This window comes from Strigops habroptila, chromosome 1 (assembly GCF_004027225.2).
Source record: "Strigops habroptila isolate Jane chromosome 1, bStrHab1.2.pri, whole genome shotgun sequence".
Classification (NCBI taxonomy): Eukaryota; Metazoa; Chordata; class Aves; order Psittaciformes; family Psittacidae; genus Strigops; species Strigops habroptila.
The window spans coordinates 88,943,461-88,970,204 of NC_044277.2; the positions used below are offsets into that span (position 1 = coordinate 88,943,461).

Below are 26,744 nucleotides of genomic sequence, written 5' to 3' on the forward strand. Positions count from 1 at the left end.
CTGAGTATGAACTGTATTTCTCAGATAATATCTTTGTGGTCTGGAAAGGTCTGTTCCTATTTAACCACAGGGAAGCCATTTCAATCGCCAGTCCCACTGGAGAGTGTGTTTCCACTACAGGAGCCACACCTGTAATGTTGACAGAATGTAGAGAAACATGCTCCTCTCATGTTATAACAAGAATTCTGACAATGCATGTCCAGGGAACAATAGAAAGGAGCAGCACTGCAAGCATCAGCCATCAACAGTTTTAGCTAAACCAGCACAGACCCCTTTTACATAGTCTTTGTCAAATAGCATGGTAAATTTGATCTGCTGTTATCATTTTGCCCAGTAACCGTTTTTGCTCACAAAATATGCTGAGGCCCAATACAATCCACAACAGGAGAAGCCACGGGCATCACAAGGTCTCCTGCCACCTTGCTGCTTTTTCACAGACATTTGCCATAATATGGTTCAGATTTACATCTCGATTTGGTGCTAGTTGCATCTGAACTTCAGATGAGTCTGTAAAATTGACACTTCACTAATATCTGAGAGTTTTTCCATTGAGGTGGCTCACGTGAATTGTACACTCTGTTTCTTTGTTTCACTGATGTTTTTTGGTTTTGTTTTTTTTTTTCCTTTTTTTTTTCCCCTTTTTTTTGGGGGGGTAGTGTGTGTGTGCAATATCTGCCGATAATCCAAGGCATGGAACTTATTTCACAAAGAGCAGCATAAGGTAGAACTAGTAAAAAACCCCAAACCACAAAACCTCAAAGGTTTTGAGAGCTTTGTTTTCCACAGCAATCATTTGCATGAATGGATATCGTCCAAGTCATTTAGATGCCTTGGAAACTGTTAGCTGTTATACAGCTAGGAAAACTTTTAAGAACTTTAATATATATAAAAGATACATATATATACACACATACATATACACATATATATGTACCTAGGGAGGCTGTTTTCTCTTAGGTGTTGAAGTTTGCTTTACTAGCATGGTCCATAGCAAACAAGTAAGTTACAGGAGCAACAAGAAAACAAGATCATTTGCATGTGTTTTCAGGTTTTTAAGTACAAACTGTTCCAGGGAATCGAGGCACCAGGTTGAAGAAGTGGCAGCAAGCACGCAGCCTTCTTTCCCTAAAGGCTAGTAATGCCAAAGGATCATGGTTAGTCTGGATAGCTGCAAGGGTGTTGCAGCAATGTCTGTGCAAGAACAACCAAACAAAACCACAGTGAAACACACCAAGGAAAAGTTAAAATCTTGCATTTCATTCTTACGATGAGCAGGCCTATCTCTTGTTTTCTGCGTATATATATATATGTATATATATGTGTATGTATATATGTATGTTTTATATATATATTTAAAGTCCTTGAAGGTTTTCCTAGCTGTGTAGCAGGTTACACAGTGTCTAAAATGGTTTTAAAAGCATCTGAGCAGACAGTTTAAAATGCATCTAAGTGCCTTGGGCAATATCAGCCTTTGGTACTTTAGAAAATCTACATGTGCTCTCTGCCCCTGACACTCCACCAAGGAAATCCTGATTCCTGCAGGAATGTTGGCACCTGCCTCTGGTTTTCTTCCTTCTCCATTTTCCTAACTCCAGCTGGATGGAGGTCTCATGTTAAGACCATGGCACAGGGGAAGAAATGGTCTTGCTGCCAGCTGGCCCAGTGAACATGTGAGAAGATGCTGAACTCAATGATCTATAGAGTGCACAGATGACAGCAAGATGCTGCTGGCCTTATAGTCACCTGTGGTCGTGGCAGTTTGTGTTACTGAGGTGTGAGGTGGAGGAGTGTTGTTCACTTTTGGCTATAATTTACTGTAACAATCAAATTAGGAAGGAGCAGTGTTTTGAAGCACTCTGGACAACTCTGTGCTTCCTAGGACAGCATTCACCAGTAACTGAGCTGGGACACATCTTCCCCTCATGGCGTGTTTGCTCTGCATTTCTTTGCGAGACTCAGTTAATGGTCCCAGGTCAGTGTCTGCTCATCTCTCTGAATCCTCTTTTAATAAGCCACACTGTTGGGCTGCGGCAGCATTTTCCAAGTGATTTCTCAGCAGCATCAGGTGAATCTTTGTTACTTCCTGGATCTTTGCACACCTCTATTCAGGCCCCTCAGTTCCATCTGAGCTATCCTCCTTCCGAAGGCACTGGTGTCCATGAAGAAGGCTGCTGTGACCATAGCCATCCCTACCTGTCCCTGATGATTCTCTGGTGAGGGGTGGCTCTGCTGCTCACTGTCTCTGGGTAAGTTTAACTGCAAGGTCTGTCCTGTACAGTGCCCCTCCTGGGGGACGTTTTGGCCACAAGCCCTTGCAAAGCTTCTCCAGTGCTCCTCTCCTCATTACAGCTTATGACTGTACCTGATGGGCTGAAGTCACTGCCTGCAGCCTTCAGTCTGTTTGAACAGAGAATCCCGGAGACTGTTTGGAGCCAGGATGGGAGGAAAGCACAGCTTCTCGGAGGGACCTGCCAGCACCTGAGGTGACTTGTCTGCATGAGTTGGAAGGTAGGTGTCGGTATTTCTGCCTCTGTAACGTGCTGGTCTGCCCAGTCAAAACATTTACAGGCATAATCTCAGATCATCTGATACTGACTTAGCATTACTTCACATTGGAGCAAAAGGACATGATGTTGGAAAAAATTTATATGCCTCAAATGTGCTGTCTCATGGCAGGAGATCCAGATCAACAGACTCACAGTTGGAAGAGAGAGAGCCACCAAGTATTTCACTTTAGCCAGAGCCATGCCACAAGCTTTAATTGCATAAGTATGCTGTTATACCAAATGCATGCATGGCTCTTAGAAACAAGAATGATTCATCAGAAAGCCTAAGGTTAGGTTAAGTAGTTTAAAAAACAGGTTTCGCTAACCCAGTTCCTTTTGATGGATGTAAGCCTGGAGCTCATCACGACTCATCCATGACACTTGGCAGAAACTATTTGGCAGATTTTGAATTTACAAATAAAGAAAACATCACTGCAAATAATGATGGCTCTGATATAACTCAGAGGCTAAAAAGATTCCCCTGCTTCTTATATGCGGTTGTGTTGGTGGCCTTACATGGTAGCACGGTGTGCTGAACAGGCCTTTTTATAACTCTGAAGCGGTAATGACTGATACACTTGGGTGGTTAAAAAAAATTCCTGTAAGTAAAAAAAAAAAAAAAAGAATTATACATGAGGTAAATGTGAGGGTTTCCTGTCACAGGGTGCATACTCGAAGTTTTACAGCTATATGGTACATGCAGGGAGAGCAGTGAGGGAGCAGTTAAGAACTTATCTGTAAATTGAATTCAAGGACACTGAAATATATGCTACTGGCTGTTCATTGCCTGGCCAGTAATTATGCAATATGTCTGTTTAATCTTCAGGGTGCCGTGGAGCAGCTTCTGCCTGCACGTTGTTTGCTACTTATGCTGCTTCCACATCAACGATGACTATAAAACTATTAATATTGAAAGTAAAGACAGCAGCTGCATGCTATGCATCAGATGGATACATCTGTTCTCAAGAAGGAAGCAAGAGCAGCCAGCAAAACAGTTTGTGGTGTCTGATCTGACCTCTCTGCAATATTTCAAGTGAGACTCTTTTTCGGAGCAGCAATGAATACACTCAGATATTGTTTCTTTGCTGTTCTGATTCTCAGTGTTTCACTTCCAATTGTTTTTTATGCTGGTAATTTGCACACACAAAAATCTCTTCGGAGGCTGAACGTCCCGGTGAATTCCACTTTAGCAGAAGCCTGCAAAGCACTTATTGAAGACAAGATGCCCTTTGTGAAGGAGAATGCTTTAGAAACTTCATCCAGAGAATCCAGTTGCACGGAGTACATCACGCGGAACCGCTACATCACCCGCACCCTCTCTGCTGAAGAGGCCGCCTTCCCCATTGCCTACGTCATGACCCTGCACAAGGAGTTTGAGACCTTCGAGCGGCTCTTCAGGGCAGTGTACATGCCCCAGAACGTCTACTGCGTCCACGTGGACGCCAAGGCGCCGGCCCGCTTCCGTCGGGCGGTGCGGCGCCTGCTGGGCTGCTTCCCCAACGCCTTCCTCGCCTCCCGGGCGGAGCGGGTGGTCTACGGCGGCGTCTCCCGCCTGCGGGCTGACCTCCACTGCATGAGAGACCTGCTGGCCTCGGCCGTGCCCTGGCGCTACCTGCTCAACACCTGCGGCCAGGACTTCCCTCTGAAGACCAACCGGGAGATTGTCCGGCTGCTGAAGGGCCTCAGGGGCAAGAATGTCACCCCCGGGGTGCTGCCACCCCCCCACGTCACCTCACGCACCAGATACGTGCACAGGGAGCAATTATACTCTCTCTTCTCTTTCATGCTGGTGACATTTGTGCGCAAGGCTCCCCCTCCCCACAACCTGACCATCTACTTTGGCTCCGCATATGTGGCCGTCACCCGTCCCTTTGTGGAGTTTGTGCTGCAGGACCAGCGTGCCATCGATCTGCTGGTGTGGTCCGAGGACACCTACAGCCCTGATGAGCACTTCTGGGTGACGCTCAACAGGATCCCAGGTGAGTACTCCTTCTCTCCTGTTTTCTGTAGATAACACAGATGCATTGCCAGGTATGCACATGCATGCGCACACACACAAAGACATATATCCAAGGTTGATTTTGACAAAACCTAGATGAAAAATTTAATCAGATCATAATTGATAAAAAAGGCTGATCAGTCAAATAAGCTTATTTGCCCTTTTTGACCATTGAGGGAGAAATTACTGAGCAGTGCAGGACGTGCTTTACTGGTCTGTCCCCAAGAAGGAAGTCACTCAGAGGGTCTAAGTTCAAATTGAAATCCTCAGATATTTCAGCTGTTAAACATTTTACCTGTAAAACTGGAGATGAAGAAAAAAGAAGGAATAAAGATTAAAATATGTAAGCGTTGTAGGGAACGTGTTTTTTACAAGTGTCCTGGGTCCAGCTGTAGCAGTCATTTGTCTCCTTCTTAGCAGCTGGTGCAGTGCTGTGTTTTTGACTTTTAGCCTGAGAACAGTGCTGATAACACCAATGTTTTTAGTTGTTGCTAAGTAATGTTTACTCCGATCAAGGACTTTCAGTCTCATGTTTTGCCAGTGAGGAGGCATACAGGAAGCCGGGAGGAAGCAGAGACAGGAAACCCGACCCAAACTGGCCAAAGGGGTATTCCATACCGCAGCACATCATGCCCAGTGTATAAACTGGGGGGAGTTGCCTGGAAGGCCCAGATCACTGCTTGGGTCGGGCTGGGTATTGGTCGGTGGGTGGTGAGCAATTGTATCCTCTCCCCTTGTTATTTCCCTTATCATTATTATCATTGGTGGTAGCAGTAGTGGTTTTGCATTATACCTTAGTTACTGGACTGTTCTTATCTCATCCCGTGGGAGTCACATTCTTCCGATTCTCTTCCCCATCCGTCCGGGAGCGGAGGGACGGGGGGAGGAGGGGGAGTGAGCGAGCGGCTGCGTGGTTCTGAGTTACTGGCTGGGCTTAAACCACGACAAGAAGATGTTCATTTTCTAGGAGGAATTTTATTTTTCACAAATAGAATTCAATTGCTCCCTATGTATTACTCCAGAGCCAGAAAATAACGTGAGTTCAGGCTAGAATCTGCTTCTAGTCTTTGTATGCTTTTCTGTGGGCACACACATACCATCTCTCACATAACGCCTGCAGAAAAACCCCATGTACTCATAACTACTGCCTAAACCTCACTTTGCAAGGTCAAGGATTTATTCAGTAAAATAGAGCCAGTATTTTCATCTTCACCTTAGGTATTTGCAATTAGTTTTGCTTTGTTCATATGACTGGGAAAGGGTCAGAAGATGCATAGGACTTCTCCCCCATGCACATTGATGCTTTTAGAAACATCTGGTAGGACTTCATTGTGCCCAATGCCCTAGAGCTTCACAGCAGCTCGAAGCAGGGCTGTGAGGAATGGAAACAGGATAAATTTCTTCTTCTGCCATTTTTTTTCTTCTTTCTTTCCACCCCTTCCCTACTGAACTTGTGGAAAACAAAAACAAGGAGCAGTAACAGTGGGGCAGAGCATGGCTACTTTAACCTAAGCAGTAGACTGTGGGTCCATTTTGCAAGGCCAAATTATCACTTAACTCTATGAGAATAGTGCTTGCTCTTCTCATAACTATATTTTACAACTGGCATGCATGAGATGCACAAATGATTACTGATTGAGATATTTATGGTACAATCATCACCAGATGCTATTTGTAGTTAGCTGACTTTTCAAAGAAGCTGGTTGCTGTGATCTTATCATAGTCCATTGCCTCAGGAGCAATAAACCTGGGACCAGATATGTTCTCCACAAACAGAAAGATTTAGGTAGTTGCCATTTGTTGTACTGCACTGTGTAGCTTACATAGGCTGTGCATTTCATTGTATATTTAGAATCATAGAATCATAGAATAGTCGGGGTTGGAAAAGACCTTAAGATCATCTAGTTCCAACCCCCTGCCATGGGCAGGGACACATCACACTAAACCATTTCCATGATCACCACTGTATGCTTTCCAGTGTTGCATACTGGAATAACAATTTTTGTGCTTTTTCTCTTTGCATTCAGAAGATGTAACATTTCCACAGCAGATATGTTTCCTTCCTCTTCCTTGTTTTCTATGCCATCACATTAGTGTGTCTGGCCAAAAGTGGCCATGCAGCTCTCATAGATGTACTCAGGGGCTGCTATTTCCAGGATTTTGAATCCAAACTTGTAAGCATAGCACAGAGTGTCACTCACCTGAATGTATCCAAGTCAGATCCAGACTCTGGGGTGAGAAGTCATCCCTCTCAGTGCATAGGGTGTTAGCCTGGGACTCAGTTCCTGGCTGTAACAAAACCTCTTGTCCAAGTTTGACCAGGCCACTTCCTCTCAGCTTTTCAGGCATATCAAAGGGAGATAATGGTGTGAGGCAGTGGTCCAGCTGTTAGAACTAATAGTTGGAGGCCTCCAGGCAAGCAAAGAGATCGTTTAAGGACCAGTTTGGATGGACAGCATATCATGAAAAAACTAAACCAGACAGATTTGTCATTTCAGACACTCACAATATTCTCAGTTCAGATAAAAGATTAAAAAAGACTGTTTGATTCCCAAATCTTAAAATAGCATGCTTATTACCCAGAGACATGCAATGAAGACCAAGATATATTTTTTTTTTCAGCCTCCTAAAGCTAAAGACTTTCAATTCCCATTCAGTTGGTTTTCAAATACAAGTCTTAACTTATCTTTGGTATTTCTCTCAGGCCACTTATCTCCCACATAAATTCTGTGTGACAGAAAATTCTTGAAAGTCACTTTTCAGATAAGGAAGAGAAGCATGGGGAAAATAAGGGAAAGTATTTGCAAAGTATGTAGGCCTGAAGTGACTGGCCCTAAATTACTTTCCCCAGGTCTCACAAGAAGCACACACCACCACAGTGCAGGTTAGTGGCCACGTCCCAGGCCAGCAGCATAACCACTGGGCCACCTTTCCCCTCTCTGCTCACGTAGAGCAGAAAGTAGACTCTGGTTGCTGTGGGAGAGGTGTGTATCCAGAGTTCACGTTATCGAGTTCTTCAGAGTAGTTTTTACTGGATCCTCTTCCAAGCCAAACTCCTGTCCCACTTTCACGTGACGAAGTCACAGCGTATGCTTGACTTGGGATACAGGCAGTCCCAAGTGATAATCCCTCAGGGTACACACCAATATGTACATTGACATACACATATGCTGATCCATTAGTAACTTAAGCATTGTTCATTGGGAAAATAAACGTCAGAAGAAGTAACAGCAGCACTTCTCATTCAGAGATGCCAACATGCTCTTAGAAGGGAGATCGGTCCTATTATTTCCCATTCGCAAAAGCAGGCAGAAAAGGATGAAATTACATTCCTAGTGTCTTAAACCAGACCGTAGGCAAAGCCAGAACTGGAGCACTGACACCTAATTCCCACTCTAATGCACTGGATTAAACTGTTGTATTTTCAGAATTGGCTCACTTGCAGAATAACAGAGTGTGGTTGCACCGTCACCTTTGCATCAGTCCCATTTCTTTACTAAGGGTGTGGGTGCACAAGACAGCTGAACACTAAAAGCTCATTGTTCCCAAAATAGGAAATTTTCTCCTTATCCCTTCCTACTTCTTTCTGCCCACCAGCCCTGTGCTAGGAGCTTTGCCAGTTTAACTCACTTGGTCTGAAGAAAAACAATCTACTTCTTTCCTCAATCTGTGAATTTAATTGGCTTGGTGAAGAATTTGGCCAGCGCTGAAGTAAAGCATGAATTAAAGCTGGGAGTGAACATGCAGATGTGAGCAAAAGGGAGAGGAAAATGGGAAGGAGAGGAGGAACAGCAGCCAGATCTTCCCCTTTCAGTGCCGGTGAGCCATGAGCCTGGCTCAACTCACTTTCTACAATGCCATCTGCATACAGGCATTTTTTAACACCTGATCTTGGAAGGGTAGGGCAGAAATATTTAAAGGCATTGTGTGTGCTTTATCGCTGTCAACAGTTTCTGTACAATTTCCATCCTAGTGCAGACGAGATGTATTTGGGAAATGCAACACTGCTAGTTGAACATATTTTTGCTATTGCGTTTAAGATAAATTTCTAGGAAACGATGATATGGAGATAGATACAAATTTTATGGTCTCATGGGTTATATCGCTCTTACAAACTTTGTCTGTTTAAAACTCACATGCTCAGGTCTTTGAGCTAAAGCTTTTACCTATAGGAAGTTTTTGCACATTGATTCCAATGAAACAAGTCCTATCTTTGCTTTAATCTTCAAGATTATATCATGCGCACCCTCCAACTGACAAGTAAGCTATAGGGAAATATTCAAGAGTGCATCCTCACAGCCAAAACAAATATGTTAAAAAGGCTAGCCCATAGCCTGGTGAACAAATGTCATCTGTGTGCCACAGGTAGCTTACTGCAATATCCTGTAAAAATGGCATCAGTTTTCTACTTCAACCTTTCTGTTAGGTGCTGCTGGCACCAGGTTCTGTATTAATACCAGCCTGGAAAGCATGAAAGAGTTTATCTGTAATCAGTCCTTGCCCTGGATCACTGCACAGTGCTATAAGTGACTGTGCTGGCAGGGCTGAAGGGCCTTGGTGGTTATGGGAATGAACAGCCAAGGTGTTCAGGGACAGGAAATAAATCACCAGAGGTCAGCAGTATGTATTTAGGTAAGAGGCTCATCTCCCAGAGTACTTAAACCACCATCCTCATCCCTTCTCTCAAAACTGTGACTGAATGCACTTGTGCACATGCAAAGGAAGTCTCTTTCCTAGTCTCCTGCACCTGTTCTCCAAGTTTCTTGTTCAGGTTGCATTTTAGGGAATTTCTCCCAAATTCAGGCATGCCAAGAACATCCTTTTATCCAAACCCTTTTCAGAGTCCCTCTTGACAGCTTCTTGGCAAGTTGGCCTCTGTCCTTTCTGCCCTGTTACAAAGAGACAAGAATTGTTACTGCAGCCTGGGAAACATACCCAAGGCACTGTCTCTTACCTGCTTTACCAGGGTATGTGCAATAGCTGCTGCTGTTGTGGTGGGGACAGATGTGTTTTAATAGTTGTCATCTTTAGCTTCAGAACTTAACCAACATTGATGGAGATGCCATACCACTGAAGAAGCAAGTGAAGTCTTAGCTATTTAGTCATGAAAAGATGCTGGCAGAGCATCCTCTTCTCCATAGGGCCTCTGATCAGAGCCAGCCCTGAAGCGCGTTTCACTATTTACAGGCAGATATGAAGGTCCTCTCCATTCACAGGGGCAGGAGATGCTACATTTGGGGCTACAGCTATGGCTGGATTTAGAAGTGAATGGCAGTCAAGACTCAAGAATCTCAGTGAAGAAGTAGAGAAGTTTGGGAACAACTCTTCCGGAAGCACACTGGATGGGCACAGTGGAGTGTTGCATTGTAATATCCAAGCTGGCCAAATACTACAAGCAGTCTAGGCATAACAAGAAACACAGCCATAACCAGCAGAAATAGGGTTTTGCACGTGCACTCTGATGCTTTTGGTGATGGATTATTCCCAGCAGGGTGCTGCTCCCCCAGGGTTCAGTGTGCGGCTCCACAGAAATTGCATCAGCACAACTAGAGTACTGTACAGAACCATGAACAAGAGGAGCAAGAACTTCAGGAATATGGCTCATGGGGCATTGTCACTGACAGAAATGCTGAGGAATCACTGCCACACAACTAGCTGGTGTGCCTCCAAAAGGCACTGTGTTGCTGCACAGACAGAGCATGGAATTCTGGAGGCAGGCTTTGCACAGGCACGTTTGATTTGCTGATTGTGGTTACACAATTAATGTTTTAGTTGGGAGCAGAAGTGTGCTTCTGAAGTCCTTTCCATCCAACTGTTCCCTCCTATGGAACACTAGGTTTATTCAGGTAATGATCTTAGTGCGCAAGGGCTGGATTCCTTCTCTGGTGGAACCAAACCAGAAGATGTACATTAGCGTGCATCTAGTGCACTACAGCAGCTAAGGGGAACACAGGAATCCCAACAAACAGCCTCACCACTGCCAAGCATGGTACTGGTTCTAAAGTGCACACCAGCAAGTATGTGACAGTAGAAGACTCCAAAATGTCAAGGACTCATGTTGTGTAAGTAGCTAGGTGATGCCTGCCTCCATATTCTTTCCTTGCTCTCCATCTCTTACCAGTTCCCCCATGCTGAACTTCACCTGTTTTTCTATGCTCCACTTCTCTATTGCTTTCCTTCCTTGATGGTAAGCAAAAAAGATTGCAGATCCTGGCACTCATCCAAGATCTTTGTTCCTGGATATCACAAAGCGGCCTTGCATGAGAACATTCACGTCCAGCCACACTGCTTTTTCCACCTCACCCCAAGTCCAGCATCAATAACTTCATCCCACTACCCGTGTCTCCAACCCATACAGCAGGGAAGTGTGGGGATACATTAAGATGAGGCATCAGACTCTGTTTCGCAGAGATGCAATGAGTATTGCTAGTCCCAATATAGGAGCTGTTAAATCATTAGCGATCCCCTCAGGATACGAGCTGCAAGAGAAAGCCTGCGTGTAGCAACTGGCTGTTACAAAAATCACTCACTCATTCCCTGCCATGTAGGAGTGCTCAGTTATATTCTGGCAACTGAGCAAGGCTGCAAACACATCCTGGTGTGCTAGAGCAGCCTTTCTAAGCTTCCATGAAAAGACCCTAACATGTGGGTCCTTTCTCTCCCGCAAAATGCCGGTGATGTAGCAATGGTGCCACGGTCAGCAATTCTTTGCTTCCTGTCGCTGCAGAGCACAACAGCAACTTGTTTGGGGTGGTTTGCCCTTACATGGAGTGCAAGGTGGTTAGCAGCTATGCAGCCATTAGCCACATTGACACCTCTCTTCCCTGCTTTCATTCTGGCTGGCACAAAATTCATCCAGTTACCCATGGAGAGGATGGTCCCACCTCTGGCACATGCCTTGGTTATGCACATCCCTCTCATGCACAGACATCATGAGTGGTGCTTGGCAGTCATTTGCTGTAAGGGAAGCTGGGGATTTGCAAAGTGCCAGAACAGAACCACTTCTATTCCTGGTTTCTGCAAGAAGCCTGCAGAATGGTGACCAGCTGCGGGTCATCTGTCCCAGAGGAAGGGAAGGGGAAAGGAGCACCATGTCGCTTTTGCTCTTGTGTCAGCCCAAAAGGGACATTGGGTACACAGCATGCCACTGCTGCCTGCTGCAAAACTAGACAAAATTTTGCATCAGCCATGCAAGCCCACAAACCCAGACCACTCTCTGGTCTGAATGGGCAGACCACAAGGCCTCCAGAAGCTTCGTGTCAAGCACAGGTATCTGGGAACATCAGCAACCTCAACCCCGTATCTTTGAGTGAGTTTTTTTCTCTTGTTCCAGCTAACATGACAGAAACTGGAAATCCATGGAAGATGATGTTGCATTCTGGCTTGTACTTAGTTTTCCAAGGATTCACCCAGCTGTGCACTAACCACAATTTTAAGCGTTTTTGATACAGTTACATATCGTGTCTGTCTAAGTGCAAAGGACCAGACTCACCTCAGCTCTCTCCAAGCAGGATGAAGGTTGTGAATGTGTTCACTTATTTTGTCAGTGATGGGTAGTTTTGTTTTTAAGTTGAGTGTTAAACCACCCCCAAACTTTGAAAGTCTATCTGCACCACCCTGATAGCAATTCCTCATTTGGGAGCTGAGTGATAGACAGAAAAATAAGGAAGAGATTTGGCATACAGTATGTCTCAGGTAATGGCAGGCATGTGGCAGGTAATGCTGTGAGTCAAGCTAGTATTCTCTCAAGAAAGACGGGAGTTGTCCTTGTTAAAATTTCACTGCAGTTCATCTGAAGCAGTAGCTTTACATCCAAACAAGAGCTGGTGGCTCTCAAGGAACATCTCATTCGCATGCCTTGGATGTAGGTGTGAGATACAAGAATAATACCAGAAAATTCTGAGCAGCGCTGCTAGCACATTAATCAATCATGTTAGCCAATTCCTTATTTTAAAGTTTTTATAAAGCCATTTGCTTGTACAGACCTGTGTGTTTTCCAGACAATTTAGCTTGCACCGAGCTTCTCTCTACAGCAACTTAATAATTCAAAACTGCGTTGGTACCTCTCCACCCCACTGTTGTTTGTAGACAGCCTCTTGGACAGCCTTCTCCACAATGCAAGCATCATACTAACATGCACTACAGCAATTCTGTTCTGCCTATTAAAATTGTTCCTTTTCCTTAGCTTAGTGCCCACCCTTCAAAAGACAGACAGACAGTGACGCAGAAGCTTTTTGATGATTCCAGACAATGATGCTAGTTGAATAAGCCGTGTTCTAGAAAAGAAGTATTTTGTACCTATGTCTGCAGTGTTACTCATCTAACTAATCCTTATTGTCTTGATCATATTTTCCATTATTTTAATGAGTCTTCCTTATTGAGCAAGAACTTCTCACAGGAATAAGGCATTAAAAAAAAGGGATTTTCCTGTGACTGTTACTGAGTCTCATGCCTGCACAGCTGTTGTAATCTCATGATCAAAACCTTTCTCTTTTGAAAAACCTGCTTAAGGAGAGGTGTTGCAACACCACCGCAGCAATCACAAAGCCACCATCTTCATGGCAGAATTTCCTGAAAAATTACTTTTGTCCTCTATCCACCATTCCGATAACTCATAGTTCATCTGAGAAGATATAACTTAAAGTAGGGCTTGGTCTCTGTGCAATCTGCAGTCATTGGAATTTAAGTACTGCTTTCAGTAGGAGCAATACTTTGCTTCACAACCAGTTGTTTGCTTCTCACTAAAACATCACTTAGTGATGATGGGATAAGGAAGGCGATGTCTTCAAGAAATCTTTCTGAAAAGCCATAGCTAATAAATGAGCTTGTGTTCCTTTGCTTGATTCTCCTTTATCTTTAAAATTATCAGGCATTGGACTAACAGGCTTCAAACAGCACAACTCCTTGAAGAACAGAATCAGATGACAGTAATTTAAGAAAGAATTTCTTTCTTTCTAAATTCTGGCATCAGGTGATGTCTGTCACAGTTCATGCATGTAACAAACTAAATGTCAGTCCAGTTGCAGTAACAGAGACTTCTCTTGATGTTCCCAGATGCTGAGTTGACAACAGCCCTTGTTTTTGCTAGGGGGGGGAACTCCAGTCAGGCCACCCGAACCTGTCCCCTCCTTTCACCTATGAGCAAATTCATCTGACCACACCTAAAGCTACGTTGCACTTGTTGAGAGACAAACCCTGCTGCCAGCACCCTGCCTGGGCAGCCGGGGTGGAAGTTGCCAGAACCACGCCTGAATGGGTGCTGGGGTGGGCGCTGGCGTTTCCTGCACAGCAGCTCTCCCATCGCTGTCCTTGGCACCCAGTGTGTCCCCACAGGTCCAGCTCACTCCTGCTCCGGGAAGGAGGTGTTTCCTGATCAGCCCTGTAGATTTCAGCAGCTCTGATGCAGGACTGCAACCCTGCCAAAGACACTAGTTTATGGATCACTAACACCTCAGAAAAACCTTCTTCAAAACACATCATCAAATGAAGGTACTAGACCTGAGATTCAAAACGCATCATCAAATGAAGGTACTAGAATTGAGATTCTTTCATTATTATCTATCAGACGATTAAAGACATGAGGTGCAGTTTAGCCCTCTAATGACTGTCAACAGCCGGATGGCATTGCCTTAATTCAGATGGCTGTCTTGAAAGAAGTAGTTGTAAACAACTTCCCCCCCTCCCCAACTTTTATTTCCTTCTCTCCAGGTTCTAAGGTCTGCTTTAAAGTTTGATAATCTTGAGTTTATTTTAGTTAACCCTTCACCCCTCCACACATATTTTTGCATTCACATACCTCACTGAAATGAAAATTTATGGTGGCAAAATACAAAATTAAGCCTCTGTACATTTTTAAGGAGGAATGATGGGGTTTTTTTTCTCCGATGATTCAGTCTTATCTTGAAAGAAAATCTCTTCTTCTGAGGACTCCCCCATATCTTTACCAGCCACCTCCCTCCCATGGACAGCTGGGAAAACTTGTCTCACAGGACAAGCAAGAAGACAGATAAACCATGATTTCGGAGCAAATCGTTCTTGCATACTGCCTTATGAGCCCAATCAGAGAAATTCTTGTTGCTGTACAGGGTTAAGAGGTGTCTGTTTCCATCCTATCTGCATTTGCTCATCAGCTTCTCTCCATCCTCCTAACACTGACAGCTTAAACTCCTTGACTACAGTTCTGCAAGATGACAACAACTGGAAACAAAACAAATCAAAACAAACCTAACTAACTGTTGGAGAACCTGGAAGGGACTAAAATGGACTGGATGTACCTGGGTGTGAAGCCCTGTGTCCATGAGCAGGACTTTGTACACACCTAGGAGCGTTGCAAGCATGGTGGCCACCACCAGAAGGCAAGGCCAGCCCGCAGGGTCCGTGTCCCCTTGCCTCCAGCAGTGCCAGCAGCAGCCTGAGGGCTGTGTTTGGAAACACACCATGAAGGCAGCAGGTGTGGGGAGCACCCTTGGGTGCTGGGCCAGCTGCAGGCGGTGGCAAGACTGCCCTTCCCAGGGCAGGGAGGTGGCTTGCGGCTGTGCATTTCATGGGTCAGCCTCGCGTTTGTGTCCCCTCGCTGTGGGACTGCTGGGAGGTGCTGGCCGGGCCAGGGGTGGCCCGAGGCTGGCAGCGTGGGCCATGCGGTGTCAGCGGGTGGTGAGACTGCTGGTGGCCACCGCAGTGCTGCTGGGCGCTGCCATGTTGCTATGGCATGGCAGGCAGCAAGCGGTGGGCAGCAGGGGCTCCCCCGAGGCCATGGCGCTGAAGCAGGCATGCACCACACTGCTGGCCGGGCAGGAGTCCCGCCTGAGGGACAGGCAGGTGCAGCCAGTGCAGCGGGCAGCCCGCTGTGGCGCGTATGTGTCCCACAGCCAAAAATCCCTTCAGAGACTGAACGTTCCAGTGAATTTCACTTTAGCAGAAGCCTGCAAAGCACTTATTGAAGACAAGATGCCCTTTGTGAAGGAAAATGCTTTAGAAACTTCATTCAGAGAATCCAGCTGCACGGAGTACATCACGCGGAACCGCTACATCACCCGCACCCTCTCTGCTGAAGAGGCCGCCTTCCCCATTGCCTACGTCATGACCCTGCACAAGGAGTTTGAGACCTTCGAGCGGCTCTTCAGGGCAGTGTACATGCCCCAGAATGTCTACTGCGTCCACGTGGACGCCAAGGCGCCGGCCCGCTTCCGTCGGGCGGTGCGGCGCCTGCTGGGCTGCTTCCCCAACGCCTTCCTCGCCTCCCGGGCGGAGCGGGTGGTCTACGGCGGCGTCTCCCGCCTGCGGGCTGACCTCCACTGCATGAGAGACCTGCTGGCCTCGGCCGTGCCCTGGCGCTACCTGCTCAACACCTGCGGCCAGGACTTCCCTCTGAAGACCAACCGGGAGATTGTCCGGCTGCTGAAGGGCCTCAGGGGCAAGAACATCACCCCCGGGGTGCTGCCACCCCCCCACGTCACCTCCCGCACCAGATACGTGCACAGTGAGGGGGCCAGCCGCAATGCCTTGGGGCTGGTCTTCCCCCTGCTGCGCAAGGCTCCCCCTCCCCACAACCTGACCATCTACTTTGGCTCCGCGTATGTGGCCGTCACCCGTCCCTTTGTGGAGTTTGTGCTGCAGGACCAGCGTGCCATCGATCTGCTGGCGTGGTCTGAGGACACCTACAGCCCTGATGAGCACTTCTGGGTGACGCTCAACAGGATCCCAGGTAGGACATCAGGTCTGGGGAGCGCATGGAGGTCCCCACCGTGGTACCTACCACCCAGCACTTGCTGCCACTTGGCCATTGCATGGTACCAGTTCTTCTATGGTGGCCACCATGGCTCACCACTCCATGGAGGTGTTTCCAGCTGTGGCTATTGGTGGTGCCCAACAGCAGGTTTTCACCAGTCCTATTGTTTCACATGGAAAAACCACTCAGCAGGTGAGAGCCCATGTTGGCAGTGCTAGTGGCAAGTGAGCACACTGTGCCTCCTTGAGTCTGATGTCCCGGTCATTCATCCTCTTGGCTGAGCTGTCTCCTGGGAGAACAGCATCTGTGACTGGGTAAGGGAGGCCCCAGGGGTGGTGGGCATTGCAGTGTGATGGGTTCAAGGATGCTGCATGCCCTCCTGGTTAGCAGCAGCTGCCTTGCCCCATGAAGACCCAGGGGTGTAGCACGGCGTCCCCTTGGCTTACACACTCTTTGGCCATGCTGTCTCACTAGTCCCACCTGCACTTCCTTATACCATCTTGCTTCTCCAAAAGCCACCAAAGAGGGTTGTGAATTTCGAGGTCCCTGCATACATACAGGCTGCACAACTTCACTTGTAGGGCTGAGGTTATGCACTTTCCCACCTATACATGGCCCACACCAAGACCTGAATGTTTCCCAAACATAAACACATGGCCCCAAAGACCAGCAAAAATTATGGTTGATTTCAATCAGGTCTTGCAGAATAATACTCCCAAGGGCGATATGTACACCATTTGAGGCAGACATCTGAAGTACAAGCTCCTGAGCACGAGCTTATAAAGTGCAGGAGAAAAGCTTGGATCAGTTGGTGCCACAGAAATGCAAAGAAATTGTCCCCTCCCCTAGAGCGAGATACCAACGAGGAAGCATAGGCTGCTTCAGGGGACTGGTGGAGACTAGACTGTTGGCAGCTAGGTTTTAACTGATGTGTTGGTTTGATCCTGTAATCACAGGTACGGGATTTGGAAGGCCAAGGCAAATCAGGCAGCCTTTTATGCTGCAAGATTCCCAGCCCAATGTCAGTTTATGTTCAGCGTGTGTTACAGAAATTCCAACGCAGTGGCTCGTTTTGTGTAAGCTTCTTATGTTTGTCTTCATAATACATGGTAGCGATGCAAGGAGGAAAGGGAGTGGACTGCCTCTTGGAGCCAATACATGCAGATCAGCTCTCAGTGGAATTGCAATGGCAAAAACAACCCAGGAAGAGCTTAGCGGAGAAGCAGGTTGTGTTGCCTTTGTTCTATGAATGAGCTCCAGTGTTTTTTCTGCTTCCAAGCTTCTGCCAACATGAAACTAAAGGCGCTGGAGCAGCTGGCCTGTCTTTCTAGTCACTCATGGCTGCCTTCACACCCGAGCAGTGTAGTTCTGCTGGTGGCTATTTCTAAGACCTGGTGGTGGCAAACTCGTTTCCAGGACAGTGCTCAGTATGGCTGCCCACGAGGAAGCTCTTCCCCCCTGCTTCTTTTCAGGGACAAGAACAAAACTCTGCTAAACAAGATAGAGTGGGAAATGAGAGCTGAATAAAAGTAGAGTGAGCAGCTCATGCTAAAGTTTATATTAACTTTCACATCACCACCACTTCTCAGACAAACTATTTATACAAACAGGACCCCAGAACAGCTTCCAAATCTGAAGTCCTTTGCTCAAACAAATATTTAAAAGAAAATGTGGCAAATCCATTTTTTTCCCCAGTGCTGAGCTGTGCTTTCCCCCACTCTTGAATTAACTTACAAAAATGCCTAATTTGCTCAATTTGGGAGATGGTGAATAATGTGAAGTCAGTAATTTTGTATTCCTAGAAGGCAGTGCCTCCCAGTCTTTCTGTGGATGTCCTGGGGTCATTCCTGTTTTGTCAGTCATCTTGCTGCTTCTCCACTGTGTCAGCATTTTCCAAGTCTTTCCGCACACCACATTTACCTCCATCTGTTATGAACAGGTTTTTAATTGAGGATGGTAATGCACATCCCAGGCCATTTAAAGCGTCTATCCCCTACCATCAGTGCCTCTTTTCGTCTTTTATAAAGTGTTATCTTTAGCTTGATGCTTTCTACAGAAAAATAACATTTTCCAATTTTTTTCCAGGACAAACCCACACTTTTTGGCATGTTATTTTATTTGATAATAGCCCGATACAGAGAGGGGGAGAAATAGAGTAGTAAGTTCTGGTTATAGCTGCCACATCTGTTTATGGCAAAGTGCTGTGGTGGTTCTGCTGTTGGATCACATGGTCTTTTTGCATCTGTTATAGAAGTTGTGACTTGGTAATTGCAAACAACCATCCTTACTTACCAAGAACAAGCTGTTCTCAAAAACACAGAGCAAAGCAAGCAAACAGAAAAAAAACCCTGATGCTTAACCTTTCTCCTATCCAATTTTTCAAAACACCCCAGCCCCAATCCCCTCTGACATTATACAGTGCCTTCAGGGTCTCGTTTGTCCTTCGCTGTGCTTCTCTTCAAGTTCACAAGCAAAACAGTTGTTGGGTTATGGTAACTGTAGAGGTACTGTACTTGTTGCCATCTGGGAAAGGAACAGAAAAACCCAAAATATTTACAAAATCTTACTTTGCTTTCACCTTTATTTTTTAGAAAACACCAAGGTTAGGATGATGACACACTCTCAGCTACCATTTCAGCGCCGAGGGCTTCTTGCATGTGCTGCAGCCACCAGCTGAAACTGTGTTTTACGGAACTGCTGGCAAATCACCCCGTTTAGGGTTGTAGTTAACCAGCAAAATGAATAGCCTATATTAATACATGCTTTAAATGAAGTTATGAAATCAGGAAGATGGGCTAATTAGCCTTAAAGAGAGAGGTTAGAACTGGAGATTAAAATGTTACATGTTTATTTTAGCTAAAATCATTTTTGAAGGGCTTAGGTTCCCTGTCCTTGCACAGGTCCCACAACTCCAAACCAGTGCTATTATGCATTTCATACAAGCTCTAAAAGGTTTTGTTCTCATCTCATTGTGATGAAAATGCTTGTCTTTTCAGTATACAAAATGAGTGTGCTGGTTTTGGCTGGGATAGAGTTAAATTTCTTCATAGTAGCTAGGACGGGGCTATGTTTTGGATTTGTTCTAGAAACAGTGTTGATAATTCAGGGATGTTTTTCTTATTGCTGAGGAGTGCTACACAGAGCCTAAATTCACGTGAAGCTATTATCTGTCGGTAGCCCAGTGTTCAAATAGCACTTGGAGGGCACCGCTGGTTGGGAAGGTAGAAGGTTACATGAGTGATGGTACACACATGCAGTATCCTACTGAGGCTGTTGCAAAAGTGGGATTTTATTTCTGAAGTGAAATGTTTAGGTCTCTTGGTCTGATATCTTGTTTATGTCATGAAAGCTGCTTTCTGTGAAGAAGCCTGGCAATAGAGTTAGCAGCCAGGCATCTGCTGATGCATATTCCTAAGTATTTCATCCCAGCTCTGTGGAGAAAGGTCACAGACAGTGGACACAAACCTGAATACACAGCTGTTAAAGGGACTAATTACTTGATTTTCTGTTACCTAATTGCAGGTGTCCCAGGCTCCACGCCCAATGCATCATGGGAAGGTGACCTGAAAGCAGTGAAGTGGATTGATATGGAAGAAGCACATGGAGGTTGTCATGGTAATGTATAAATTTTTCTCCACAACTTTTTTCTGTTCATATGGGGAAAACCACTCAACTGTTGTTCTTGTACTCCTACAGCCTCTAACCATAATGTGAGACAGTCTTTAGACAGCACTTCATTGTGACATTAGAAAGAAGTCAATTCCTTCATAGCCCATACGTGAATGACAGCAGCTACATAAACAGTGAGAAAGCTGGAACAGTTGCTTCTTCATCAGGAATTTTATAGAAACTATCAGCCTTGGAAATGCGGATATCTGGCAGTGCTTAAGGCTCCCATGAGTTAGATGACTATTTTCTTGAAGACCTTAGGGGAATTTTCTCACAGGTGGGTGGGAAGAGTCCACGTGTATGTCCCACACTGGGACGCAGATGTTCTAGAGCCAGCAGCAGTGCGCAGTGCAGATGTCACATGTGAACTTGGACAAATCCCAGCTCTCAGCTAGGCACTGAGTCTTGCCAGAGCCACAGCTGACCAGGAACCTAAGGAGCTGCTGGCTGATGATTACAGTTGAGCTTTGAGTTTTCCTATGTCATGCTACTTCATGACATGACGTTACCGGTAGATAATGTGTGGTACAGCACATTTAATTTTTCAGTCACTGGTTTGTACATTGCATACTCCTACTACTGACATATCCAAGTGGAACAAGAAAGGGAATACCAAAATGCTAACAATGCAAACTGTATTTCAAGAATTCTTAATCCATAACATGGTTGTTTGTGTTGAGGAGAAAAAGTTTTAGAACTTCAGTAAGCTTCAGTTACAGCAGTTTCACATTGGCATAACTACGTTGAAATCAGTGAAATTACACAAATATTGCTCAGAATTAGCTAGTGGAAAATCTAGTATGAGTAAAAGTATCAGTTTCTCTTCACTGACAGAAGGAAATTCCCCTTTGCTGTGTCTTAGCCTTGTCTGAGAAAGAGTCTGAATTAGTAATGTTTCTTTTCTGATGTATCTCCTTATTTTGCTCATTTATTCTGAAGCAACTTTCATTTCATCCCATTGTTCACACTTACTCCCACTGCACATCCAATAGGCCTTTCAGTATGTTTGTTGAGTAGGAGCTTATAGTGGCTTTGCAGAAAAAACTTTTAAAAATTATTTGGATTTTGATTCTGACAATGCTTTTTTCCTTTTTCATCTGGCAGGCCATTATGTCAGAGGCATTTGTGTATATGGAACAGGTGACCTCAAGTGGCTTTTTAACTCCACCTGTATGTTTGCAAATAAGTTTGAGCTTAAAACGTACCCCCTGACTGTGGAGTGCCTGGAGCTGAGACATCGGCAGAGAACCTTGTCCCAGAGTGAGGTTCAGGTGGAACCCAACTGGTATTTTTAGCTAGCAAAACCTCAAGCTACAACATCAATAAAAGTGGTCAAGAGAATAGCTGCAGCAATCTTTATTTTTGCTGTACCAGAAGCATGAACTCAAGAGACAGGTTTCTTTAGTATATTCTGTAGATGCAGCTCAGGCCAGCTTATCTCACACTGCCTGCAAAGCTCACCTTCCACTTAACACCCAGAAGCTAGAGCACAAGAGATACAAAAAGAGACACCAGGACTAAGGTCCTCTTGCAGCTGGAGGAGCTTTGCACTTTTGCCATTTTTAATGGGCTGTTTTCCAGCCCCAACTTTTGTCTTGTTACACTGTCATTGCTATTTTTTTCTATAAAAATATAAAGAGATACATGCATCCCAGGCACTTTTCCTGTCTAAAAGACAAGTGTGCACATTCAGTAAGCAAAAAGATAATGAGTCACAGTCAGCAAGGTTTTAAAAGCAGGAACACAACTGCTGGCTATACATACAGATGAGGTTTTGTCAAAGATACTGATATTTACTGTCAGAGAAGTACTGGAAATGGAATAAAGATGCTGCACTTCCCAGATCTTACCTGTTCTTTATCTGTTGGGACAAGTTTTTTAAGAGAAAACAGCATCTTTTACTAGATCAATGGGTGTGGTTAGAAAAATCAGATAGGCTTTCAGACACAGGAGCCCTTCTCCCTGTTTGAAAAATGGGGGCTTGCATATTTGTCTTACTTGGTCAACTAACAGAACTGGGAAAAAAAAAAACCCAAACCTCTCTACGTGCAGATTTTGGCTCACCAGTGTCCTTAAATCATCATGTGTAAGGACACAGAGAGTTGGAAGGCGGGGAAGGAAGTAGATAAATATTTTCAGGACTGAAAAAGCAGTAACTGAACTTTGGCAATAAGTCATTAATTCTGTGTCATAGTTGGATATGGCATAAGCCTTCTTCCCAAGTTGACTTCTTTTCACCTTCATATAATGGTTAATGCACATACTTAACCTTGGGGTTCACTTCATCACAGCCCTACTTTTATTCCCCAGTAACAGCCACTAGAGGGAGGCCATCAAATATCTGAGCAGGTTTTCCCTTCCAAGTCTGCATAACCCCTTAAAGCACACAAAATCTCAGCAAACTAGGCATGCCACAAATAAATAAATCAGTGCTTGGAAATATTTTAGCATGACAAACAGAAGGTAAAAGTTATGAATATTGGTTATTGTGTCCTAAAAAACAAACCAAAGCTATGAATGCTTCTTCCTGTAACTATGACAGTTGTATTTATGTGGCATGTTAGCAGCACTGTTGAGTGACCAAGTCAGCAGCACAAAGGCAGTGTAAACTGGGATGCCTGAATCTAAGGAGGGTGTGTGCTGCTCTCCTGTCTCTCTTCTGAACAAGCGATGATGGCTCACAGAGTACCCCTTGGATAACAGCAGTTTACCACCAACTTTATTAAACCATTGCTGATTTCAGGGTCTTTTAATAAACTGGATTGCAAACTGCAGCAGTTCAGAAATGACAACGCATCATATTTAGATGTCCTGAAGCAAGGCTGGTAACCTGCAGGGAAGGTTCTCAGCAAGCAGGATCTGCATCAGTCAGCTTATTCTGCATCTATAGCTGCCAACACCTAATAATGCAGATCCCTGCAGAAAAGTACAAACTATTTACCTTGGGAACAGAACTTTGGTGAAAATCCTGTTCAGTTTTTTGGGGGGAGGGGAGAAGAAGAGGGCTTTGCTAACTTGCTGCCATGGTGGGAGCCGAAGAGAGAAGTTTTTCAGAGGGAGTAATTCTCCCTCTTTAAAGAGGGAGTTTTAGGGTGTCCAACTCAAGAGAGATCTGGAACTAGCTCCCATTTGATCTAACAAGCTGAATATCCCCCAAATTGAAACATCCCAAATAAAATAAAGGCATTCTCACAGTTTTATGAGAATATTTAAAATAGCCTAGAGTGCAAACAAGATGGTATTTCGTTGTTCGGACTCCACAGGCAAATGACAAAATATCACCCAACAGCAGAAGCAGTAAGCTTGGAAGTTTGAAACTCTGGATATAAAAGGGTGTTGTACTCTGAGCCTGATCAAACAGAGGTATTTTAATCCTGGGTTATATTACCTGTTTAAGTAAGAACTCAGAAAAACATCACAGATTTCTGTCCAGCTGTGATTTAGGAGGTTCGCTTTTTTTATGAATGCTATTCCAGATTATGTTTTTCTGTAAGTAAATAAATATGTTTTCACAGTGTGACTGATTTTTGGGTGCAATATCTGCCTCATCAGCCTCTTCTTTTTTTAAAAAATAAAGAATATTACAGTTAATCACTGTAGAAGAGAGAAAAGCACAATTTCTGGCAGCCGAGCTTCAGAAATGCATCTACACCAGTGAGATCTATCAGTACTTTGGCATAGCAATAAAAGACAGGGAAAGATGAAAAACTGGAGGAGGTGGCTGGTAGGAAGGACGTTAAGGAGGGTTAGACTCCTGTGCACAATGGTAGCAAGAGTGATTCCATTCAGCAACTGTGGTGCATCTCCATAGAGGGAGCTTGCGCTCTGAGTAACCTCTACCTGCACTTCCTTGTTTTCTACAATTACAGCAAGGCACATAAAAAGTAAACTCTTTCCCAGTGCTACCTGTAGCAAGTTCCTACTTTCCAAATCAGTAGGAACAGAGAAGCAAAGTTTTCAGTTCTGTCCAGTCGCTCACTGAGATGCTGACAGGGACGGGGCACACACAGCACATGCTCTCTCTAACAGGATTTCCAAGCAAGTCAGACTTTCCAGTGAAGACCCTGTGGCCACGCATTCCCCAGAGCCAGCCGACATAAGCAGGAGCTGCAGTTTCGGTCTTGCACAATGTCCGTGGCTACAGGTCTCCTGTTTCCCATTATGAGTAACTGGCAGGTTTCATGCTGTTTCCCTTTCAGCTGAACACACCCAAATACTTCCAAAGATCCCCCACCCCTAGGAAGATGTGTGGTCTGTGTGTGCCTGCAACATCAGAGGTGTGCATAGCAGCCAAAAATGTCTGGCAGTGTGTGCCAGGTTGCAGCAATTGCACAAGAGTCTCTGGGAGCATAGTTGTGAGAGCAGGTCCAAGAAAAGCAAAATACAGCTCTGTGCCTCCTTGTGTTCGCTGAACGGATTGAGCCCGCTACTGCTAACAGGGTATTGGCACAAATACTGCTCTAGGGCTCTGGTCTATACACCTGAAATAAATTCCCTGGGTTTTTTGCAGAGAAGAGAGGGCAAGTTCTAGGCCTAGCTTGTGGCTCGATGTTTGGCAGCAGGTATCCTTTTAACTTCACTTAAGCAATGAAAGTAATGTGGATGTGTTCATGCTTTCAGTTTTACCTCTGCTATTAGGCATCACCTTAGAGGCCATACAGTAGCCAGCTAATATGGGTCCACTACTGGACCACCTTTACCCCAAATGAATAACAGAAATGGTATAAAAGAAAGGAAAGGTGACACCGAAATTGAAGAATGGAGCAAATGCCAAGCATGCCTTTAACGGGCTTGTGGTCTGGTTTGGTTTGCTCTCTTGCAATATCCCATTCCTCTGTTAAAGTACACAGCCTTGTTCTGCAAACTGTGTCTCACTTAATTTGTGGGCACCACAGCTATCACAAACCCACCATTTGGCACTCACAACTGCAAAACGGAAGCTCTGATGCGCATGAATAAATTGCATGGCCACAGGGGAGAGAAAACTAAAGTACCCAGTAGGACTGTCTTCTCACTGGCTTCTGAGTCAGTCACTGGCTTCTAAGTCAAAGGGCCAAAGACGCTGATGGACCTAACTTTTGTGAACTGAGAAGTCAGCAGTGACATCAGTAGCACCAAACAAGGAATGAAGTAGAAGATGTGAGTACTGCAAACATGGAGAATGGTGCCAAGATCTGCCCATTAGCACACACTGATTCGAAGGTTAAGACACTGTTACGCCATAATGTGCAGGAAGACAGTAACATCCTAAGTTTCCACCAGGAATCAGCCTGTGAACATGCAAATATCTAATGAACAAAATGTCTTTACATAAGGCTTAAAAAAAGAGTTACTGGCACTACTCCACAGCAGAGAGGCACTTTTGCTGGCCCTCTGCAAACAAATCCATTCCTAACAGAGCTGAATGAAGACAGATTTTCATTGCTTCAGATTCACAGTGCCACATTACAGCTATGGTTTTGCTTGCCATTTCCTTCCTCTCCCCATGCCAGAGAAACCAGGGAAGAGTTCGAACTCTGCTAACAGAGGGCCGTTCAAGAAAAGGTCTTTGCCTAGCAAATCCTCCTGGCTCGTGGCTGGTGACTGCCAGCAGAAATTTTGTCACGGTGGCGGTTTGCTATGTGAGCAGAAAGGCTCACTCATAGGAATGACAAAACAACTGGCCAGTGCGTGAATGTCATTTCTGGGAGGGGAACCCAAAGAGGCTGGAAACTGGCACAAGAAATGGCCTAGAAATAGGCAATCAAGGTGAAACAATGGCATCAAGTAGGTAACAGGTAAACCTTACTATCTCTAATTGATTAAGTATGTCAAACCAAAAGTAAAGGTCCTGCTTTAAACAAAGGAGCCTGCTTGGTTTTGATCAGCAAGTCAGGCAGACAGCCGTTAGCACTACATTGGCTAGATGCTTCAGGCCCCACCACAAACCCTATGTGCCTAAACCAAACATTTGCATCCCATGTAATGGCACAAAAGTGCAAATTGCCTCCACAAAAGGCAGGAAGCATCATCAAATATGATCTGTAGTGTTAGTCTTTTCCATGCACCCACTATTAAGGGCAGTAGAGGAGGTCTTAAGAGGAAATAGGAGCTTAGAGTAAGGGAGAACCCAAGAACGTGGGGAAGAGGAGGACAACAGAAAAGACAAAGAAAGCCTGAGGACAAAAGTAGGGTGGAGGTAGAAAGTAAACAAAGATGGGAAAAGGAAAACACAGCACATGAGAGAATGAACTGAGAATGTGAAGAGCTGATAAGTTAAATAGGACAAAAATACTGTTTAGATAAGTGTCATTTGTTCACTGCAATCCTTCTTTTACAGAAAACCTGGGCCAAACTCTGCTTTGCCATAGAGCTCATAAAACTGCAATAGGCGGCCCTTTGTGATTTTGTTTTGTTTGTTTAGTGAAAGCTTGACAATCGTATTAATTTTCTTTTGGTTAGAACATGTTTGTCCTAGTCTCTTAATCGTTCACATACAACAGAACAAAGTTCTAGGCTGAACACTTCTTCTTTGTAGTTTTTTATGGAAGCAAGCATGGAGGACAGTTCATTGCCTTGTGAAGGAATTGGTCTGACCATAGTTTGCAGATTGCAAGCCTCAGATCTTCTGATTGCTTTTTCCTTGCAGATATATCTAGGCCTAAGCAAAGCTATCATCAGTAGTGCAGTTGAGGAAAAAAATCCCCACAAACCAGAAAGCATGATCGACAAGTCATTTGTGTTGTTCTAGAGGCAGGCCTTGAAACTTGCCAAGTTTGATAAACCTTTGGGTACACATTAATGAACAAGGTCTGCCAGGGGT

The 26,744-nt window shown here is 44.9% G+C and overlaps 2 protein-coding genes across 2 annotated transcripts; both read left to right on the forward strand.

Moving 5' to 3' along the window:
- The first annotated feature begins 2,029 nt into the window (after positions 1–2,029).
- Positions 2,030–4,560, forward strand: LOC115605521 (N-acetyllactosaminide beta-1,6-N-acetylglucosaminyl-transferase-like). The gene is made up of 4 exons (XM_030480135.1): positions 2,030–2,065; positions 2,147–2,246; positions 2,350–2,508; positions 3,373–4,560. The coding sequence occupies exon 4, from the start codon at positions 3,604–3,606 to the stop codon at positions 4,558–4,560; it is 957 nt and encodes a 318-aa protein (XP_030335995.1). The 5' UTR covers positions 2,030–2,065; positions 2,147–2,246; positions 2,350–2,508; positions 3,373–3,603.
- Positions 4,561–15,180: 10,620 nt separating this feature from the next.
- Positions 15,181–23,381, forward strand: LOC115605568 (N-acetyllactosaminide beta-1,6-N-acetylglucosaminyl-transferase-like). The gene is made up of 3 exons (XM_030480261.1): positions 15,181–16,249; positions 19,796–19,888; positions 21,047–23,381. Exons 1-3 carry the CDS (start codon positions 15,181–15,183, stop codon positions 21,235–21,237), a joined length of 1,353 nt encoding a protein of 450 aa, XP_030336121.1. The 3' UTR covers positions 21,238–23,381.
- Positions 23,382–26,744: the final 3,363 nt, after the last annotated feature.

What these genes read in the sequence shown, in the direction of transcription:
- LOC115605521 (XM_030480135.1), top strand. Translation starts at nt 3,604, where the DNA reads ATGAATACACTCAGATATTGTTTCTTTGCTGTTCTGATTCTCAGTGTT.
- LOC115605568 (XM_030480261.1), top strand. Translation starts at nt 15,181, where the DNA reads ATGCGGTGTCAGCGGGTGGTGAGACTGCTGGTGGCCACCGCAGTGCTG. An exon ending in GACGCTCAACAGGATCCCAG is followed by an intron (nt 16,250 to 19,795) that starts GTAGGACATCAG and finishes ACCTAATTGCAG; the next exon opens with GTGTCCCAGGCTCCACGCCC. An exon ending in AGCACATGGAGGTTGTCATG is followed by an intron (nt 19,889 to 21,046) that starts GTAATGTATAAA and finishes TTCATCTGGCAG; the next exon opens with GCCATTATGTCAGAGGCATT.